The sequence below is a fragment of the Anolis sagrei genome, chromosome 3 (genome assembly GCF_037176765.1).
Source record: "Anolis sagrei isolate rAnoSag1 chromosome 3, rAnoSag1.mat, whole genome shotgun sequence".
Taxonomy (NCBI): Eukaryota; Metazoa; Chordata; class Lepidosauria; order Squamata; family Dactyloidae; genus Anolis; species Anolis sagrei.
In genome coordinates this window covers 6,488,451-6,505,993 of record NC_090023.1, presented here as the reverse complement: position 1 = coordinate 6,505,993, position 17,543 = coordinate 6,488,451, and the positions used below count along the sequence as shown (strand labels likewise).

At 45.5% G+C, this 17,543-nt stretch overlaps 1 protein-coding gene across 2 annotated transcripts in view; it reads left to right on the top strand.

Annotated features, from left to right (window-relative positions):
• ARHGEF17 (Rho guanine nucleotide exchange factor 17) overlaps positions 1–17,543 on the top strand; it is a 286,248-nt gene that overhangs the window by 185,575 nt on the left and 83,130 nt on the right. For both annotated transcript variants that reach the window (XM_067466458.1, XM_060771267.2), the window contains exons 2-3: positions 1,919–1,996; positions 16,555–16,737. In XM_067466458.1, the coding sequence (XP_067322559.1) occupies positions 1,919–1,996; positions 16,555–16,737 (261 nt within the window). The remainder of the gene's footprint in view (positions 1–1,918; positions 1,997–16,554; positions 16,738–17,543) is intronic.

The window sequence follows — 17,543 nt, the reverse complement described above, 5'->3', positions numbered from 1 at the left end:
TCATTAGCATTTGAAGGCCTGGCTGAGCCTGGGGAAATCTTTTGTTGAGAGGTGTTAAGATGTGCCTGGTTGTTTCCTCTCTGCTGTTTTGCTGTTGTAATTTTAGAGTTTTTTTAATACTGGTAGCCAGATTTTGTTCATTTTCATGGTCTCTTCCTTTCTGTTGAAATTGTCCACATGCTTGTGGATTTCAGTGGCTTCTCTGTGTAGTCTGACATGGTGGTTGTTGGTGTGGTCCAGCATTTCTGTGTTCTCAAATAATATGCTGCGTCCAGGCTGGTTCATCAGGTGCTCTGCTATGGCTGACTTCTCTGGTTGAAGTAGTCTGCAGTTGAGAGGTTTGTTGGAAACTAGGGAAGTGGGATTTATATATCTGTGGAATAATGTCCAAGGTGGGAGAAAGGACTTGTCTGCTTTAGGCACATGTCAATGTTGCCATTGGCCATGGTAGTCCATGCTCTGGTTACATCCCGTATAGACTACTGCAATGCACTCTTCGTGGGGTTGCCTTTGAAGACTGTTCAGATGCCGCAAATGGTCCAACAAGCGGCAACCAGGTTGCTAATAGGAGTGGCGGTCAAGGAGCACACAACTCCTCCTTTTCCTACTTCCAACAGACCTCACTACCTCTGAGGATGCTTATTTATTTATTTATTTATTTATTTACTTCGCTTGTATACTGCTCCTCTCAGCCCTTACCATAGATGCAGGCGAAATGTCAGGAGAAAATGCCTCTAGAACATGGCCATATAGCCCGGAAAAACCTACAACAACCCAGTGATTCCGGCCATGAAAGCCTTCGACAATACAACTCCTCTGTTGCACCAGCTCCACTGGCTGCCAGTTTGCTTCTGGGCACAAGTCAAAGTGCTGGCTTTAGCCTATAAAGCCCTACATGGTTTCAGTCCAACTTACCTATCCGAACGTATCTCTCCTTATGAACCATCTAGGACGTTAAGATCTTCTGGGGAGGCCCTGCTCTCGGTCCCGCCTTCCTCACAGATGCGGCTGGTGGGGATGATGAGACCAGGATTTATTATTTCCATGTTAATTTCTGCCTCTGGTTTATTTATTTTATTTATCATGTCATCAGCAACCATACCATTGTATTACAGTTCTAGCAGAGCAAAGCAAACACACAGATTAAAAAGAAAAAGAAAAAAAAAACACAGATTTTGCAAATTTGGTAGTTGGTTCAATGTCCTGGCCACTTGGAGTGCCTCTGGTGTTGCCGCAAGAAGGTCCTCCATCGTGCATGTGGCAGGGCTCAGGGTGCATTGCAGCAGGTGGTCAGTGGTTTGCTCTTCTCCGCACTCACATGCCGAGGATTCCACCCTGTAGCCCCATTTCTGAAGGTTGGCTCTGCATCTCGTGGTGCCAGAGTGCAGTCTGTTCAGTGCCTTCCAAGTCGCTCAGTCTTCTGAGTGCCCAGGGGTAGTCTCTCACCTGGTATCACCCATGGATTGAGGTGCTGGGTTTGAGCCTGCCACTTTTGGACTCTCGCTTGCTGGGGTGTTCCAGCGAGTGTCTCTGTAGATCTAAGAAAACTATGTCTAGATTTAAGTCGTTGACGTGCTGGCTGATACCCAAACAGGGGATGAGCTGGAGATGTCTCTGTCTTGGTCCTTTCACTATTGGCTGCTACTTCCCGGCGGATGTCAGGTGGTGCAATACCGGCTAAGCAGTGTAATTTCTCCAGTGGTGTGGGGCGCAGACACCCTGTGATAATGCGGCATGTCTGGCTCTGGTATCAAATGTTGACTAAAGAATAAATGCTTAGGAGTATATCTACTTGCTTAGCCTGGGCATACCTGCATTGTTTACCTTTCGAGAGATTGATTTATGCACAGACATGCCAGGGTTATATTTCAAAACGCTGTTTCTCACAAGCCGTTGTCCTTTCTTCCTTTTGTTGCAGGATATGCGGAAACATGTTATCATGACTCTCTTGGATACTGAGCAGTCCTACGTGGAGTCTCTCCGGACCCTGATGCAGGTAAGCATATGCCCAATATACCCAAATGCAACACTGGTGGAGTTTGGGGAAAATAGACTTTGACATTTGGGAGTTGTAGTTGCGGGTATTTATAGTTCACCTACAATCAAAGAGCATTTTGAACTCTACCAATGATGGAATTGAACCAAACTTGGCACACAGAATCCCCATGACCAACAGAAAATACTGTGTTTTCTGATGGTCTTTGGCGACCCCTCTGTCACTCCCCCTTGTGACCCCCCCAGGGGTCCCGACCTCCAAATTGAGAAACTATTCTAGACTCTTTCTCATTTCTTGCCCATTGCAACACAGCTCTGTGTAATTCCTCCTTGCCTGCCATATCTTCTGCCCTCTCCTGCTTCTCCTCCCTGTTCTCTTCCTCGCTCCGACCTTGGATGCCCTTTGTTCTCAACCCTTTCCCTTGGAGTGCTTCACATCCCGGGGTCTGATTGGACAACTAGCGTTCGTGGCGCATTTCTCCGCAAAAGCATTAACTCGAAGTGGCGGCTGTGAAAAACACAAGTCCCGTGAACGGGATAATTAGGGAGAAGGCTGAAAATAAAATTCTCCTTATTGTAAACAGTGCAGCTGGATAAAATCATGGAATCGTACAGTTTGAAGGGACCCTAGAGGTCATCCAGTCTGCATTATTGTTTGGACTACAAGTCCCAGAATCCACAATCTGCAACGGATTGGATGAAAAACCAATACAGGGAATAGTTGTAGTTTTATGATTCTATTTTTGTGTGTATATATTAAAACACATGTGTGCATTTTGACCCCATGATTACATAGCAATGAGCCTTGGCAGTTAAAGTGGTGTCAAACTGTGTTAACTCTGCAGTGTAAATGCAGAGCCCCCGGTGGTGCAGTGGGTTAAACCCCTGTGCCGGCAGGACTGAAGACCGATAGGTCGCAGGTTCGAATCCGGGGAGAGGCGGATGAGCTCCCTCTGTCAGCTCCAGCTGGTCATGCAGAGACATGAGAGAAGCTTCCCACAAGGATGATAAAACATCAAAAACATCTGGGTGTCCCCTGGGCAACGTCCTTGCAGACGGCCAATTTTCTCACAACAGAAGCGACTTGAAGTTTCTCAAGTCGCTCCTGACACGACAAAAAAAAATGTAAATGCAAGATGCAGCCCAGCCTTTCTTCCCCCTCTGTTTCCTATCCAAAAATGTCAAGATGGCTGGCGTAAATATACAGTCATCCCTCAACATTTGCGGTCTCATCTTTTGCAGATGTGATTATTATTCACAGATTGGATTAAAATGTTCTTTCTAAGACTTTTTTCTTTGCACACCAAGCGTAATTCAATTTGTCTTTTGTTATGCTTCAACGTCAAAAAAGCACCACTAGACTCGCCATATAGGGAAGGTTTCTCTCCTCATTTTGGCAGGCCTTGGATGCGTCTACACTGCAGGATTAATTCAGTCTGACACCGCTTTAATAGTCCTAGCTCAGTGCTATGCAGTCCTGGGAGTTGTAGTTCTATAAGGTCCTTTGCTATGGGATCCTGGGAGTTATAGTTCCACAAGGTCTTTAGCCTTCTCTGACAAAGAGGGGTGATGCCGCACCAAACTATGAATTCCATGATCCCACAGCACTGAGCCATGTGGTGTCAGACTGCATTAATTCATAGAATCACAGAGTTGGAAGAGACCTCATGGGCTATCCAGTCCAACCCCATTCTGCCTAGAAGCAGGAAAATCGCATTCAAAGCACCCCTGACAGATGGCCATCCAGCCTCTGTTTAAAACCCTCCCTAGAAGGAGCCTCCACCACAGTCCAGGGCAGAGAGTTCCACTGCTGAACAGCTCTCACAGTCGGGAGGTTCTTCCTCATGTTCAGATGGAATCTCCTTCCTTTCCTGTAGTTGGAACCCATTGTTCATTGCATCCTAGTCTCTAGGGCAGCAGAAAACGTTAGCCCCCTCCTCCCTATGACTTCCCCTCACATCTTGATCCATGGCCATCATATCTCTGTTGCCGCAGTCAACTACAAATCCCAGGATTCCATAGCATAGAGCCATGGCACTATTTTACAGTGCCATTTTACAGTGGGGGTGCATTCACTCTATGGCCCTATCTACACTGCTGTATAAAATCCAGATTTTCTGTTTTGAACTGGATTATATGGCAGTGTAGATCCATGTTATGTTGATGAAGGTATACCTGCATGCTTGTCGTGGGGAAAATGGAATGGAATTGTCAGATATTCAATGCAGGGAAAATGAAGAGAACCAATGGATTCAAACTACATTCAAATTTTAGAACTGACCTTTAAGAGCTCTTGGACTTTGGAAGAAACTGTTTCCAAAGTCCACAATCCGGAATTCTTTGAAGGTCTTTATTTACAGTATTTATATTCAGCCCTTCTCACCCTGGAGGGGACTCAGGGCGGATCACAATGCATACATACATGGCAAACATTCAATGCTATTAGACATACAATATATATAGACAGACACAGAGGCAATTTAACATTCCAGCTTTCCGGCTTCATGAGGATATGCTTGATTCCGGCCACAGGGGGAGCTGCCGCTCCACTGTCCACTTGTAACACCTTGATGGAGTACTTCCTCATTCTTATACATGCTGCTGGAAGGTTTTATGGCATCATAAATTAGTTAAATTAGCCTCCCCGCATCTGAACATGAGGAAGAACTTCCTGACTGTGAGAGCCGTTCAGCAGTGGAACTCTCTGCCCCGGAGTGTGGTGGAGGCTCCTTCTCTGGAAGCTTTTAAACAGAGGCTGGATGGCCATCTGTCAGGGGTGATTTGAATGCAATATTCCTGCTTCTTGGCAGAATGGGTTTGGACTGGATGGCCCATGAGGTCTCTTCCAACTCTTTGATTCTATGATTCTATAAGCGGTACCTACATTTCTCCTTGACAGATGCAACTGTCTTTCGGGCTGCATAGGTCAACAGTAAGCTAGACTATTAATGGTCAGGAGCTCACTCGGATCTGGGCTGGCTTCAAACTCATGACCTCTCCGTCAGTAGTGATTTAATGCAGTTGGCTACTAACTAGCTGCGCCCTTGTTTAAAGAATGGAAGAGCACCTAATTGTATATTCCCACATGAAGGGAGGTCAGACTAGATGGCCTTTGTGGTTCCTCCCAGCTCTATAATTCTATGCTTCTTCTTATTTTAAGGAGATCGGTTTATGATAAAAGTGTACATAAAATTTTGTAATTAAAACAGGTTATATACAGATGAAGAGATGGTCCAATTTATAAAGGGAAGTACAGAGATTTTATGGGATGCTAATTCTTCTCTGAAATAACATGTTAACAATCAGGCAAGAATGCATTGAATATAATTCTATGATTCTAAGCAGTTTTCCACCTTTTGTATATTTAAATGGGGGGATTTGCTACCGCAAGACGTAGTAATGGCTGCCAACGTGGATGGCTTTAATTGGGGATTAGACAAATGCATGGAGCGAAGGCGATGGATAGGCTTCCCTTCTCGCAGCAGAGGCCACCTGCCTCTCCACATTAAAATATTTATATTCTGCCCTGGATCATGGGATCACAAGCAAAATCCATTTAAACAATTTAGAATTTAAACCAAGAGCAGTAATTTGCACAGACTGGGACTGGAGTCCAATTAGTGAGGTTTTTTAAACTACAGCACAGAGATTAAAGGTGTATCTACACTATCAAATTAATGCAATGTATTGTCGAAGGCTTTCATGGCCAGAATTACTGGGTTGTAGGTTTTTTCGGGCTATATGGCCATGTTCTAGAGGCAGGGGCGGCTCTTCCATTACGCGAAGTAAGCGGTTGCAGAACACTTTTTTTTGCCAGGGGTGCCTCTGTAAATGCCCCTTGACCGCCACTTGAGGAGCGCCCCCTCAGCTCACAACAGCCCTAGCAGTCCAGGGGGAGCCTCGGCTTTCTTGCCTCGCTGCCGGGCGATCCTCTTCCCAAAGGGGCCGAGCTCTTGAGCCTCGCCTAGCCCCTCTCGTTCCTGTTGCACCCAGCCACCGGGTGCGCAAGCAGAGCCGGCGCTCAATTGTTCTCCGCGTTCAATCCCTTCCCCATGACCGGCTCCCTTTCCCAATACCCCGGCGCTCCACCCGCCTCCTCTCCTCTCCCCAATCTGCGGGTGGGCCAAGGGGCTGAGCCGCCGCACCTGGCCCGCTTTGGGTTCGGAGGCGTGTCTGAAGACCCCAGCGTGCGCACCAAAAGTCGACTCTTCTCCTGACTTTCTCTTCAGCCATTGGGACCAAGAGAGAGAGAGAGAGAGAGAGAGCCCCTCCGGCTGGAGGTATCTCCCACCTCCGCTCCCTCCTTTGTTTTTGGGCCTACCTTCAGGAAAGGTGGGCATCTCCACCTCTCTCTCTCTCTATTCTCTCTCTCTGTCTTGGTCCCAATGGCTGAGGAGAAAGTCAGGAGAAGAGGTGACTTTTGCTGCACACGCCAGGGTCTTCAGGCATGCCTCCGGACCCAAAGCGGGCCAGGCAAGGGCGCAAGTGCGGCAAATGTAGTTACTGGGATGTATAGTTCACCTACAATCAAAGAGCATTCTGAACTCCACCAATGATGGAATTGGACCAAATATGGCACACAGAACTCCCACGACAAACAGAAAATATATATCAATGATTGGTGGGGGGGGGGGGGGGCGCCAAAATACTGTTTGCTTACCGTTGAAAATTACCTAGGGCCGCCTCTGCCAGTAACTACACGCTGCACTTGCTCCCTTGCCTGGCCCGCTTTAGGTCCGGAGGCATGTCTGAAGACCCCAGCATGCGCACCAAAAGTCACCTCTTCTTCTGACTTTCTCTTCAGCAATTGGGACCACGAGAGAGAGAGAGAGAGAGAGAGAGAGAGAGAGCCCCTCTGGCTGGAGGTATCTCCCACCTCCGCTCCCTCCTTTGTTTTTGCGCCTGCCTTCAGGAAAGGTGGGCATCTCCACCTCTCTCTCTCTCTCTCTCTCTCTCTCTCTCGGTCCCAATGCCTGAGGAGAAAGTCAGGAGAAGAGGTGACTTTTGGTGCACACGCCGGGATCTTCAGGCACGCCTCCGGACCCAAAGCGAGCCAGGCAAGGGAGCAAGTGCGGCAAGTGTAGGTACTGGGATGTATAGTTCACCTACAATCAAAGAGCATTCTGAACTCCACCAATGATGGAATGGAACCAAATATGGCACACAGAACTCCCACAACGAACAGAAAATATATATCAATGATAGGTTGTGGGGGGGGGGGGGAATACTGTTTGCTTACTGTTGAAAATTACCTAGGGCCGCCACTGTCTAGAGGCATTCTCTCCTGACGTTTCGCCTGCTACACCTAAAAACTGCGAGGCCACGAAATGCTAATCAAGGTGGCCAATTGAAACATTCACACATGTTTCTGACAGACAAGAGTTCTTTCTTCCACCCTAGACATTATTCCACAGAAATATAAACCCCATTTTTCTAGTTCCAACAGACCTCACAACCTCTGAGGATGCCTGCCATAGATGTGGGCAAAACATCAGGAGAGAATGCTTCTAGAACATGGCCATATAGTCTGAAAAACCTTCAACAACCCAGAATATAAAGGTCTTTGTGACTGGTGGCTGTGGCTGATCAGTAGTAAAGATGCTAAACAAGATCAGTGCAAGAACGCTGCCTTGAGGTAGATCATTCTTTTCCCTCCTCCATCTACCGTACTTTTCTGGCCCTGAAATGCCACATAGAAGCTGCGGTTTTTGTAAAATGGTCCTGGGTGATAAGGTAGACTTTATGCAGCAATTTCTTACATTGCACTGTGTCGTAGGCTGCTGTAAGGTCCAGAAAAACTGTTCCCGTGATGCAGTCTTTCTCATATCCTTCCTCGATATATTCGGTCAAGTTAAGAATTTGAGCTGTACAATTTTTCCTTGTTCTGAAACCTTCACGTTGTACAATAAGCTGGAGTTCAATAACAGGGCCTAGTCAACTTAATAGCATCCTCTCATATATTTTATCCAAATGACATAAGAGCGAGATTAGTCGATTGTTCTGGTACAGCTGTACCAGGAGCTCCAACTTTATTTGCTTTGTATTAAATGTTTGTTTGCAGTCCCAGGTTTCAAGGACTCTGCAGATAGGTGGCTTCCTTTGGTTGCAGTCATAGGGCAAGTCACCTGTCCATCATCGTTAAGTTTTGGTCCCGCCCCTTGCTCAGGGCAATTGGGAAGGGAAGGGAGCCATTTTTTAGTTAGTCTCAGCAAGGAAAGCTAATGTGCAGGACGTGTGTAAGCTTCCCCTGTACAAAAGCTTCAACCCTTAAGACCTTCCGGGGGAGAACAGTCTTAAGAACACCCAAAGATTTCCAGGGAAGCAGTCCTAAAGCTTTGAGGAATTTCGGAGGGTGGACAGTTTGAAAGACCAAAGAACTCCAGCTGGAGAGTATCTAAGCCTTTACTGGTAGGTCCACTCGGTGCTTCGAGACGCAGTTCGATCCGGTAGCGGAGCCCACATCAGTAAGGGTTAGATAACAGTCAGCCTGGGAGAAGTTAAAAAGGGGATTTTCCATTTAAAGTAAAGAAGAAGTTATTGAAGACAGTTGCCTGTCCTTTGTGGGCAAGATTAGGAAGTCACCAGTTGCCTAAAAGCTTGGAATCATTTGCTTAACTTTACTGAAGACGGAGAGAAGTTTCTGTTTGATTGTTCATTAATAATGGACTTTGCTGTACTTCACAAGCCATCTAAAGCAGTGGTTCTCAAGCTTCCTAATGCCGTGACCCCTTAATGCAGTTCCTCATGTGTTGGTGACCCCCAACCACAATATTATTTCCATTGGTACTTCGTAACTCTAATTTTGCTCCTGTTATGAATCATGACATAAATATCTGATATGCAGGATATATTCTCATTCACTGGACCATATTTGACACAAGTAGCCAATATGCCCGAATTTGAAAACTGGTGGGGTGGGGGGGATTCATTTTGTCATTTGGGAGTTGTAGTTGCTGGGATTTATAGTTAACCTATAATCAAAGAGCATTCTGAACTCCACCAACAAAAGAATCAAGCCAAATTTGGCACACAGAACTCCCAAGACCAAGACAAAGCACTGGAAGGGTTTGGTGGGCATTGACCTTGAGTTTGGGAGTTGTAGTTCCCCTACCTCCAGAGAGCACTGTGGAGTCAAACAATGATGGATCTGGACCAAACTTGACACAAAAATTCCATATGCCTAAATATGAACACAGATGGAATTTGGAGGAAATAGACCTTGACATTTGGGATTTGTAGTTACTGGGATTTAGAGTTCACTACAATTAAAGAGCATTCTGAAACCCACCAACGACAGAATTGGGCCAAACTTCCCATCCCCATGATCTACAGTAAATACTTAAAGCCATCCAGTCAAACTCCCTTCACCAGGGCAAGAAAATGTAATCGAAGCCCTCCTGACAAAGAGCCATCCAACTATAGATATATATGATTCACACACAGAGAGATATAGTATCATAGATTTGAAAGGGACCCCCAAAGAAGGACAGTGATATTTTGCATGTTCCAGAGGAGGCAAACCAGACATATCAACACTGGCAAAGAAACAGCAAGAAATACTATTTACACACAAGTATAAAAACATTACATATATTAGAAACCAACACTTTCTCATTACTTTACATTCCAGATCAACAGACTGGGCCACAGCAACGTGTGGCAGGGGACGGCTAGTATAACATAAGTATTCAAGGTTTGTCGCTAGGCTGGGGGCTTTTTTTTTGTAACATTGTTGTTTACTAATGCCTCGACTACAAGAGAGGAGATTCCATCTGAACATTAGGAAGAACTTCCTGACTGTGAGAGCCGTTCAGCAGTGGAACTCTCTGCCCCGGAGTGTGGTGGAGGCTCCTTCTTTGGGGGGGATTCATTTTGTCATTTGGGAGTTGTAGTTGCTGGGATTTATAGTTAACCTATAATCAAAGAGCATTCTGAACTCCACCAACAAAAGAATCAAGCCAAATTTGGCACACAGAACTCCCAAGACCAAGACAAAGCACTGGAAGGGTTTGGTGGGCATTGACCTTGAGTTTGGGAGTTGTAGTTCACCTACATCCAGAGAGCACTGTGGACTCAAACAGTGATGGATCTGGACCAAACTTGGCATGAATATTCAATATGCCCAAATGTGAACACTGGTGGAGTTTGGGGAAAATAGACCTTGACATTTGGGAGTTGTAATTGCTGGGATTTATAGTTCACCTATAATCAAAGAGCACTCTGAACCCAGCCCAAAATGGATCTGCACCAAACTTGGCTCACTACCGACATGGCCAACATTGACTACTGGTGGGGTTGCGGGTTGTCATTCACCAACACCAACAAGGATGAGGACAGGCAGAGAGATCTTCAGCCTTCTCTGCCAAAAGGGTTCCTAAGACCATCAGAAATACGTGTTTTCTGATGGTCTTTGGCGACCCCTCTGAAACCCCCTCATGACCCCCTCAGGGGTCCCGACCCCCAGGTTGAGAAACACTGATCTAAAGACTATTTGTGGTGAAAACCCTCTGAGAACTTCTCCTTGAGCCCCCTGGCTTCCCGCTGGGCAAAGGTTGCACGTCGTGTTCTAAAGACAATTCTTTACAGGTCGAGCCCGCGATAGAACAGTCGGTAGTTCTTGGAGGGTTACGTTGAAAACAAGCAAACAATTGAGCTGCTCCTGCCTCACTTTTGCAGCTTTGCAGAGATACGGAGAATGTTCAAGTGCAAAAAAGCCAAGTCAAATCAGATTAGGTTCTTGTGGGTTTTTTGGGCTATAGGGCCATGTTCTAGAGGCATTTCTCCTGACGTTTGGCCTGCATCTATGGCAAGCATCCTCAGAGGTAGTGAGGTCTGTTGGAATTAGGACAATTGGTTTATATATCTGTGGAATGACAGGGGTGGGGCAAAGAGCTCTTCCCTGCTGGAGCTTCACCTTCTGATCACCTTCATTAGCATTTGAAGGCTTGGCTGAGCCTGGGAAAATACCCTGTTGAGAGGTGTTAAGATGTGCCTGGTTGTTTCCTCTCTGCTGTTTTGCTGTTATAATTTTAGAGTATTTTAATACTGGTAGCCAGATTTTGTTCATTTTCATGGTCTCTTCCTTTCTGTTGAAATTGTCCACATGCTTGTGGATTTCAATGGCTTCTCTGTGTAGTCTGACATGGTGGTTGTTGGTGTGGTCCAGCATTTCTGTGTTCTCAAATAATATGCTGTGTCCAGGCTGGTTCATCAGATGCTCTGCTATGGCTGACTTCTCTGGTTGAAGGAGTCTGCAGTGCCTTTCATGTTCCTTGATTCGTGTTTGGGCAATGCTGTGTTTGGTAGTCCCTATGTGGACTTGTCCACAGCTGCATGGTATACGGTAGACTCCTGCAGAGGTGAGAGGATCCCTCTTGTCCTTTGCTGAACTGAGCATTTGTTGGATTTTCTTGGTGGGTTTGTAGATTGTTTGTATGTTGTGTTTCCTCATCAGCTTCCCTATGCGATCAGTGGTTCCCTTGATGTCTGGCAAGAACACTTTTCCTCTGGGTGGATCTTCATCTTGACTCTCGTGGCTTCTTCTAAGTGGTCTTGCAGCTCTTCTGATGTCTGAGGTGGAGTATCCATTGGCCTGGAGAGCCCAGTTGAGGTGGTTCAGTTCATCTTGGAGGAGGTGGGCTTCGCAGATTCTTTTTGCACGGTCTGCCAAGGCTTTAATGGATGCTGAGGATGCTTGCCATAGATGCAGGCGAAACGTCAGGAGAAATGCCTATAGAACATGGCCCTATAGCCCGAAAAAACCCACAAGAACCTAGTGATTCTGGCCATGAAAGCCTTCGACAATTCATCAAATCAGATTGCTTCTCGGTGACACGTCCTCCACGTCCCCTGATAAATTGGCCGTAATTATTCAATTATGACTTGAAATAAAGCTCTCCTTTTTCCTCAAAGGTGCGAAGAAGTCAGAAGTCCTTCCAAGAAAGTCCTCGTGCCAAATTAAAGATTATAAATATATATTTTAAACCCCTAATTGGCTTCCCTGTCCTTCTGGGAAAGAAAGCCTCCGCTCTCTAAGCTTTGCAAAAGGACTGGAAGCACTCCCTTTGTCCTTCCCAATTAACATCCCATTGTCCTCTTGTTTTCAAAGTGAAAGAGGAGGTGTAGACGCCAGGTCTTTTTGGCAGCTTCAAAAGGGAATTTTGCTGTGAAACGTCAACTCAGGCAGTGATTTAATTCCACGCAAACTTGCTTTTCATCACGTAAGAGCACTTTCCATTTTCAGAACAGGAACCAGATCTCTAAGACTGCGTTCCAATGTTCATTATCGCCACTGAACCATTATCCACACTGCAAGATTAGAGCAGTTTGATGCCACATTAGCTGTCATGGCTTCATGCTGTGGAATCCTGGGATTTGTGGTTTGGTGAGATATTTTCCCTTTCCCTTCAGTGGACTATAAATCCCAACATTCTATAGGCTGTTAAAGTGGTGCCAAACTGCTATATACGGCTTTGATTGTGTCTTCCTGTATACCAGAATGGGGTTGGACCGGATGGCTATCTGTCAGGAGGGCTTTGATTGTGTCTTCTAGTATAGCAGAATGGAACTGGACTGGATGGCCGTCTTTTGGGAGGGCTTTGATTGCGTCTTCCTGTATACCAGAATGAGGTTTGACTGGATGTCTGTTATAAGGGTTTTGATTGTGTCTTCCTGTATACTAGAATGGGTTTGGACTGGATGGTCATCTGTCAGGAGGGCTTTGATTGTGTTCTTCTGTATTCCAGAATGGGGTTGGACTGGATGGCCATCTGTCAGGAGGGCTTTGATTGTGTTCTTCTGTATTCCAGAATGGGGTTGGACTGGATGGCCATCTGTCAGGAGGACCTTGATTGTGTTCTTCTGTATACCAGAATGGGGTTGGATTGGATGGCCATCTGTCAGGAGGGCTTTGTGTGTGTCTTCCTGAATGGCAGGATGGGGTTGAACTTGATGGCCATCTGTTGGGAGGGCTTTGATTGGTTCTTCCTGTATAGCAGAATGGAATTGGACTGAATGGCTGTCTGTTGATCGGTTGATGCTGTGCTTTGATTATGAATTCCTGTATACAGAATGAGGTTGGACTGGATGGCCGTCTGTTGGGAGGGCTTTGATTGTGTCTTCCTGAATGGCAGGATGGGGTTGGACTTGGTGTCCATCTGTTGGGAAGGCTTTGATTGTGTCTTCCTGTATAGCAGAATGGAATTAGACTGGATGGCTGTCTGTTGGGAGGGCTTTGTTTGCATCTTCCTGTATACAAGAATGGGGTTGGACTGAATGGTCGTCTGTTGGGAGGGCTTTAATTGCATCTTCCTGTATACCAGAATGGGGTTGAACTGGATAGCCATGTCTGGAGGGCTTTGATTGTGTTCTTCTGTATACCAGAATGGGGTTGAACTGGATGGCCATCTGTCAGAAGGGCTTTGAATGTGTCTTCCTAAATAGCAGGATGGGGTTGAACTGGATGGCCATGTCAGGAGGGCTTTGATTGTGTTCTTCTGTATACCAGAATGGGGTTGAACTGGATGGCCATCTGTCAGAAGGGCTTTGAATGGCAGGATGGGGTTGGACTTGATGGCCTTCTGTTGAGAGGGCTTTGATTGTGTTCTTTTGTACACAATAGGGTTGGACTGGATGGCCATCTGTTGGGAGGGCTTTGAGTGTGTCTTCCTGTATACCAAAATTGGATTGGATGGTCATCGGTCAGAAGGGCTTTGATTGTGTTCTTCTGTATACCAGAATGGGGTTGGACTTGATGACCATCTGTTGGGAGGGCTCTGAGTATGTCTTCCTGAATGGCAGGATGGGGTTGGACTGGATGGCCATCTGTCGGGAGGGCTCTGATTATGTTTCCTGTATACCAGAATGGGGGTGGACTGGATGGCCATCTGCCAGGAAGGCAGATGTGTTGCATGCTACATCTCCAAGTTATCTCAATATATAGATGCAAATATTCCAAAATGTGATAGAAAAATCCAAAATGCAGACTACTTCTTCTCCCAATCATTTCCAATTAGGGCTGATTTTTTGGGGGGGGGAAATTATTTCTCTAATTGTATTTATAATTTTGTTGGCAACTCTCAGAGTGGAAATAAAAGCCTGGAGTGAGGGTGAAATAAATAAAACAGAAGCCGATGGCCGCGCTTTCCACCCTTTCCCCGCACGATGCCTGCTCATCCCAGCCACCCGTTTCCCTGGCAGATGCAATTCCCCACTGCCTCCATCCCTGCTGGTTTCTATGGCAACTAAAGATATTCCCACAGTCCACTGCTTCTGGGCATGCTCAGTAGTAGGGCTTGAAGCCAAGTGATGACATCATAGTGTTGGCAAGCCCCGGTTCCTGGATTCCAGCTGGGCAGCTCCACAATCCAAACGTGTTTTTTTTTTTTAATGTATGTGTATGTTTGTATATATATTTATCTCTTCCTTGAGATTCAAGGAGAAAAACCAATTTAAAATATGCAATGTGTACAGTAGACTCTCAGTTAACTGAAACTCAATCAGCCTGAACTCTCAAGCAACTGGCAAAAATATTGTTTATATCTGATTTCTGATATTGCTGCTTATTGCTGTGGGAGATGCTCTTGGCTCAATTAATTGTACCTAATCTAAATGTTAGTTTGATATATTGTATTTTATATAGTGATATTGTATTTTAAAAGGCAAGATCTGTAGCTAATTGGATTTTATGTTATACTAGCCGTCCCCTGCCACACGTTGCTGTGGCCCAGTCTGTTGATCTGGAATGTAAAGTAATGAGAAAGTGTTGGTTTCTAATATATGTAATGTTTTTATACTTGTGTGTAAATAGTATTTCTTGCTGTTTCTTTGCCAGTGTTGATATGTCTGGTTTGCCTCCTCTGGAACATGCAAAATATCATTGTCCTTCTTTGGGAGTTCTTTTCAAATCTATGATACTATATCTCTCTGTGTGTGAATCCTATATATAGTTGGATGACTCTTTGTCAGGAGGGCTTCGATTACGTTTTCTTGCCCTGGTGAAGGGAGTTTGACTGGATGGCTTTAAGTATTTACTGTAGGTCATGGGGATGGGAGGTTTGGCCCATTTATATCGTTGGTGGGGTTCAGAATGCTCTTTAATTGTAGTGAACTCTAAATCCCAGTAACTACAAATCCCAAATGTCAAGGTCCAAATTCCATCTGTGTTCATATTTAGGCATATGGAATTTTTGTGTCAAGTTTGGTCCAGATCCATAATTGTTTGAGTCCACAGTGCTCTCTGGATGTAGGTGAACTACAACTCCCAAACTCAAGGTCAATGCCCACCAAAGCCTTCCAGTGTGTTCTGTTGGTCATGGAAGTTCTGCATGCCATGTTTGGTTCAATTCCATCATTGGTGGAGTTCAGAATGCTCTTTGATTCTGAGTAACTACAAATCCCAAATGTCAAGGTCTATTTCATCCAAACTCCATCTGTGTTCATATTTGGGCATATGGAATATTTGTGTCAAGTTTGGTCCAGATCCATCATTGCTTGAGTCCACAGTGCTCTCTGGATGTGAGTGAACTATAATTCCCAAACTCAAGGTCAATGCCCACCAAACCCTTCTAGTATTTTCTGTTGGTCATGGGAGTCCTGTGTGCCACATTTAATTCAATGCCATGATTGGTGGAGTTCAGAATGCTCTTTGATTGTAGGTGAACTATAAACCCCAGCAACTACAACTCCCAAATGTCAATATTCTATTTTCCCCAAACTCCACCAGTGTTCACATTTGGGCATATTGAGTATTCGTGTAGAGTTTGGTCCAGATCCATCATTGTTTGAGTCCACAGTGCTCTCTGGATGTGGGTGAACTATAATTCCCAAACTCAAGGTCAATGCCCACCAAACCCTTCAATTGTTTTCTGTTGGTCATGGGAGTCCTATGTTCCACATCTGGTTCAATGCCATAATTGGTGGAGTTCAGAACGCTCTTTGATTGTAGGTGAACTATAAATCCCAGCAACTAAACTCTCAAATGTCAAAGTCTAGTTCCCTCAAAATCCATCTGTGTTTATATTTGGGCTTATTGAGTATTCGTTCTAAGTTTGGTCCAGATCCATCATTGTTTGAGTCCACAGTGCTCTCTGGATGAGAGTGAACTATAATTCCCAAACTCAGGGTCAATGCCCACCAAACCCTTCTAGTGTTTTCTGTTGGTCATGGGAGCCCTGTGTGCTAAGTTTGGCCCAATTCCATCATTGGTGGAGTTCAGAATTCTCCTTGATTGTAGGTAAGGATGTAGGTAAACTACAACTCCCAAACTCAAGGTCAATGCCCACCAAACCCTTCTAGCGTTTTCTGTTGGTCATGGGAGTCCTGTGTGCCACATTTGGTTCAATGCCATAATTGGTGGAGTTCAGAACGCTCTTTGATTGTAGGTGAACTATAAATCCCAGCAACTACAACTCCCAAATGACAAAATAATTTTTTTTTGAGTGAAGGACATACAATGGGTTGTTAGGTGTATGCTGTCCAAATTCGGTGTCAATTGGCCCACTGGTTTTTGAGTAAACAAACATTACATGTTTATTTATATAGATGTTTTCCTCCTTGCAGGGCTATATGAAGCCTCTGAAACAGCCAGAAAACTCCATCCTCTGTGACCCTTCCTTGGTGGATGAGATCTTTGACCAGATTCCTGAGCTTTTGGAGCATCACGAAGAGTTCCTGGATCAGATCTCGGAGTGCGTGCAGAACTGGCATGAGAAGCAGAAAGTGGGAGACATCCTGGTACAATCTGTGAGTACAGCTGTCTGGACCCCGTGCGCATGCAATGTGCCTCTTCCAGAGCCTCGTGGGCTCATAGCTCTAGGCTGGTGGAAAAAAGATAAGGGAGGAGAGAGGAAAGAATGAGCCAAATGGATCCAAACAGGGAGAAATGTACACAAAAATGAAGTGCACAGATATAGCATGGAGTCCTTGTTGAACAAGTTAAACATGAGCCAACATAGAATCATAGAATCAAAGAGTTGGAAGAGACCTCCTGGGCCATCCAGTCCAACCCCATTCTGCCAAGAAGCAGGAATGTTGCATTCAAATCACCCCTGACAGATGGCCATCCAGCCTCTGATTAAAAGCTTCCAAAGAAGGAGCCTCCACCACACTCCGGGGCAGAGAGTTCCACTGCTGAATGGCTCTCACAGTCAGGAAGTTCTTCCTCATGTTCAGATGGAATCTCCTCTCTTGTAGTTTGAAGCCATTGTTCCGCGTCCTAGTCTCCAAGGAAGCAGAAAACAAGCTTGCTCCCTCCTCCCTGTGGCTTCCTCTCACATATTTATACATGGCTATCATATCTCCTCTCAGCCTTCTCTTCTTCAGGCTAAACATGCCCAGTTCCCTAAGCCACTCCTCATAGGGCTTGTTCTCCAGACCCTTGATCATTTTAGTCGCCCTCCTCTGGACACATTCCAGCTTGTCAATATCTCTCTTGAATTGTGGTGCCCAGAATTGGACACAATATTCCAGGTGTGGTCTAACCAAAGCGGAATAGAGGGGTAGCATGACTTCCCTAGATCTAGACACTAGGCTCCTCTTGATGCAGGCCA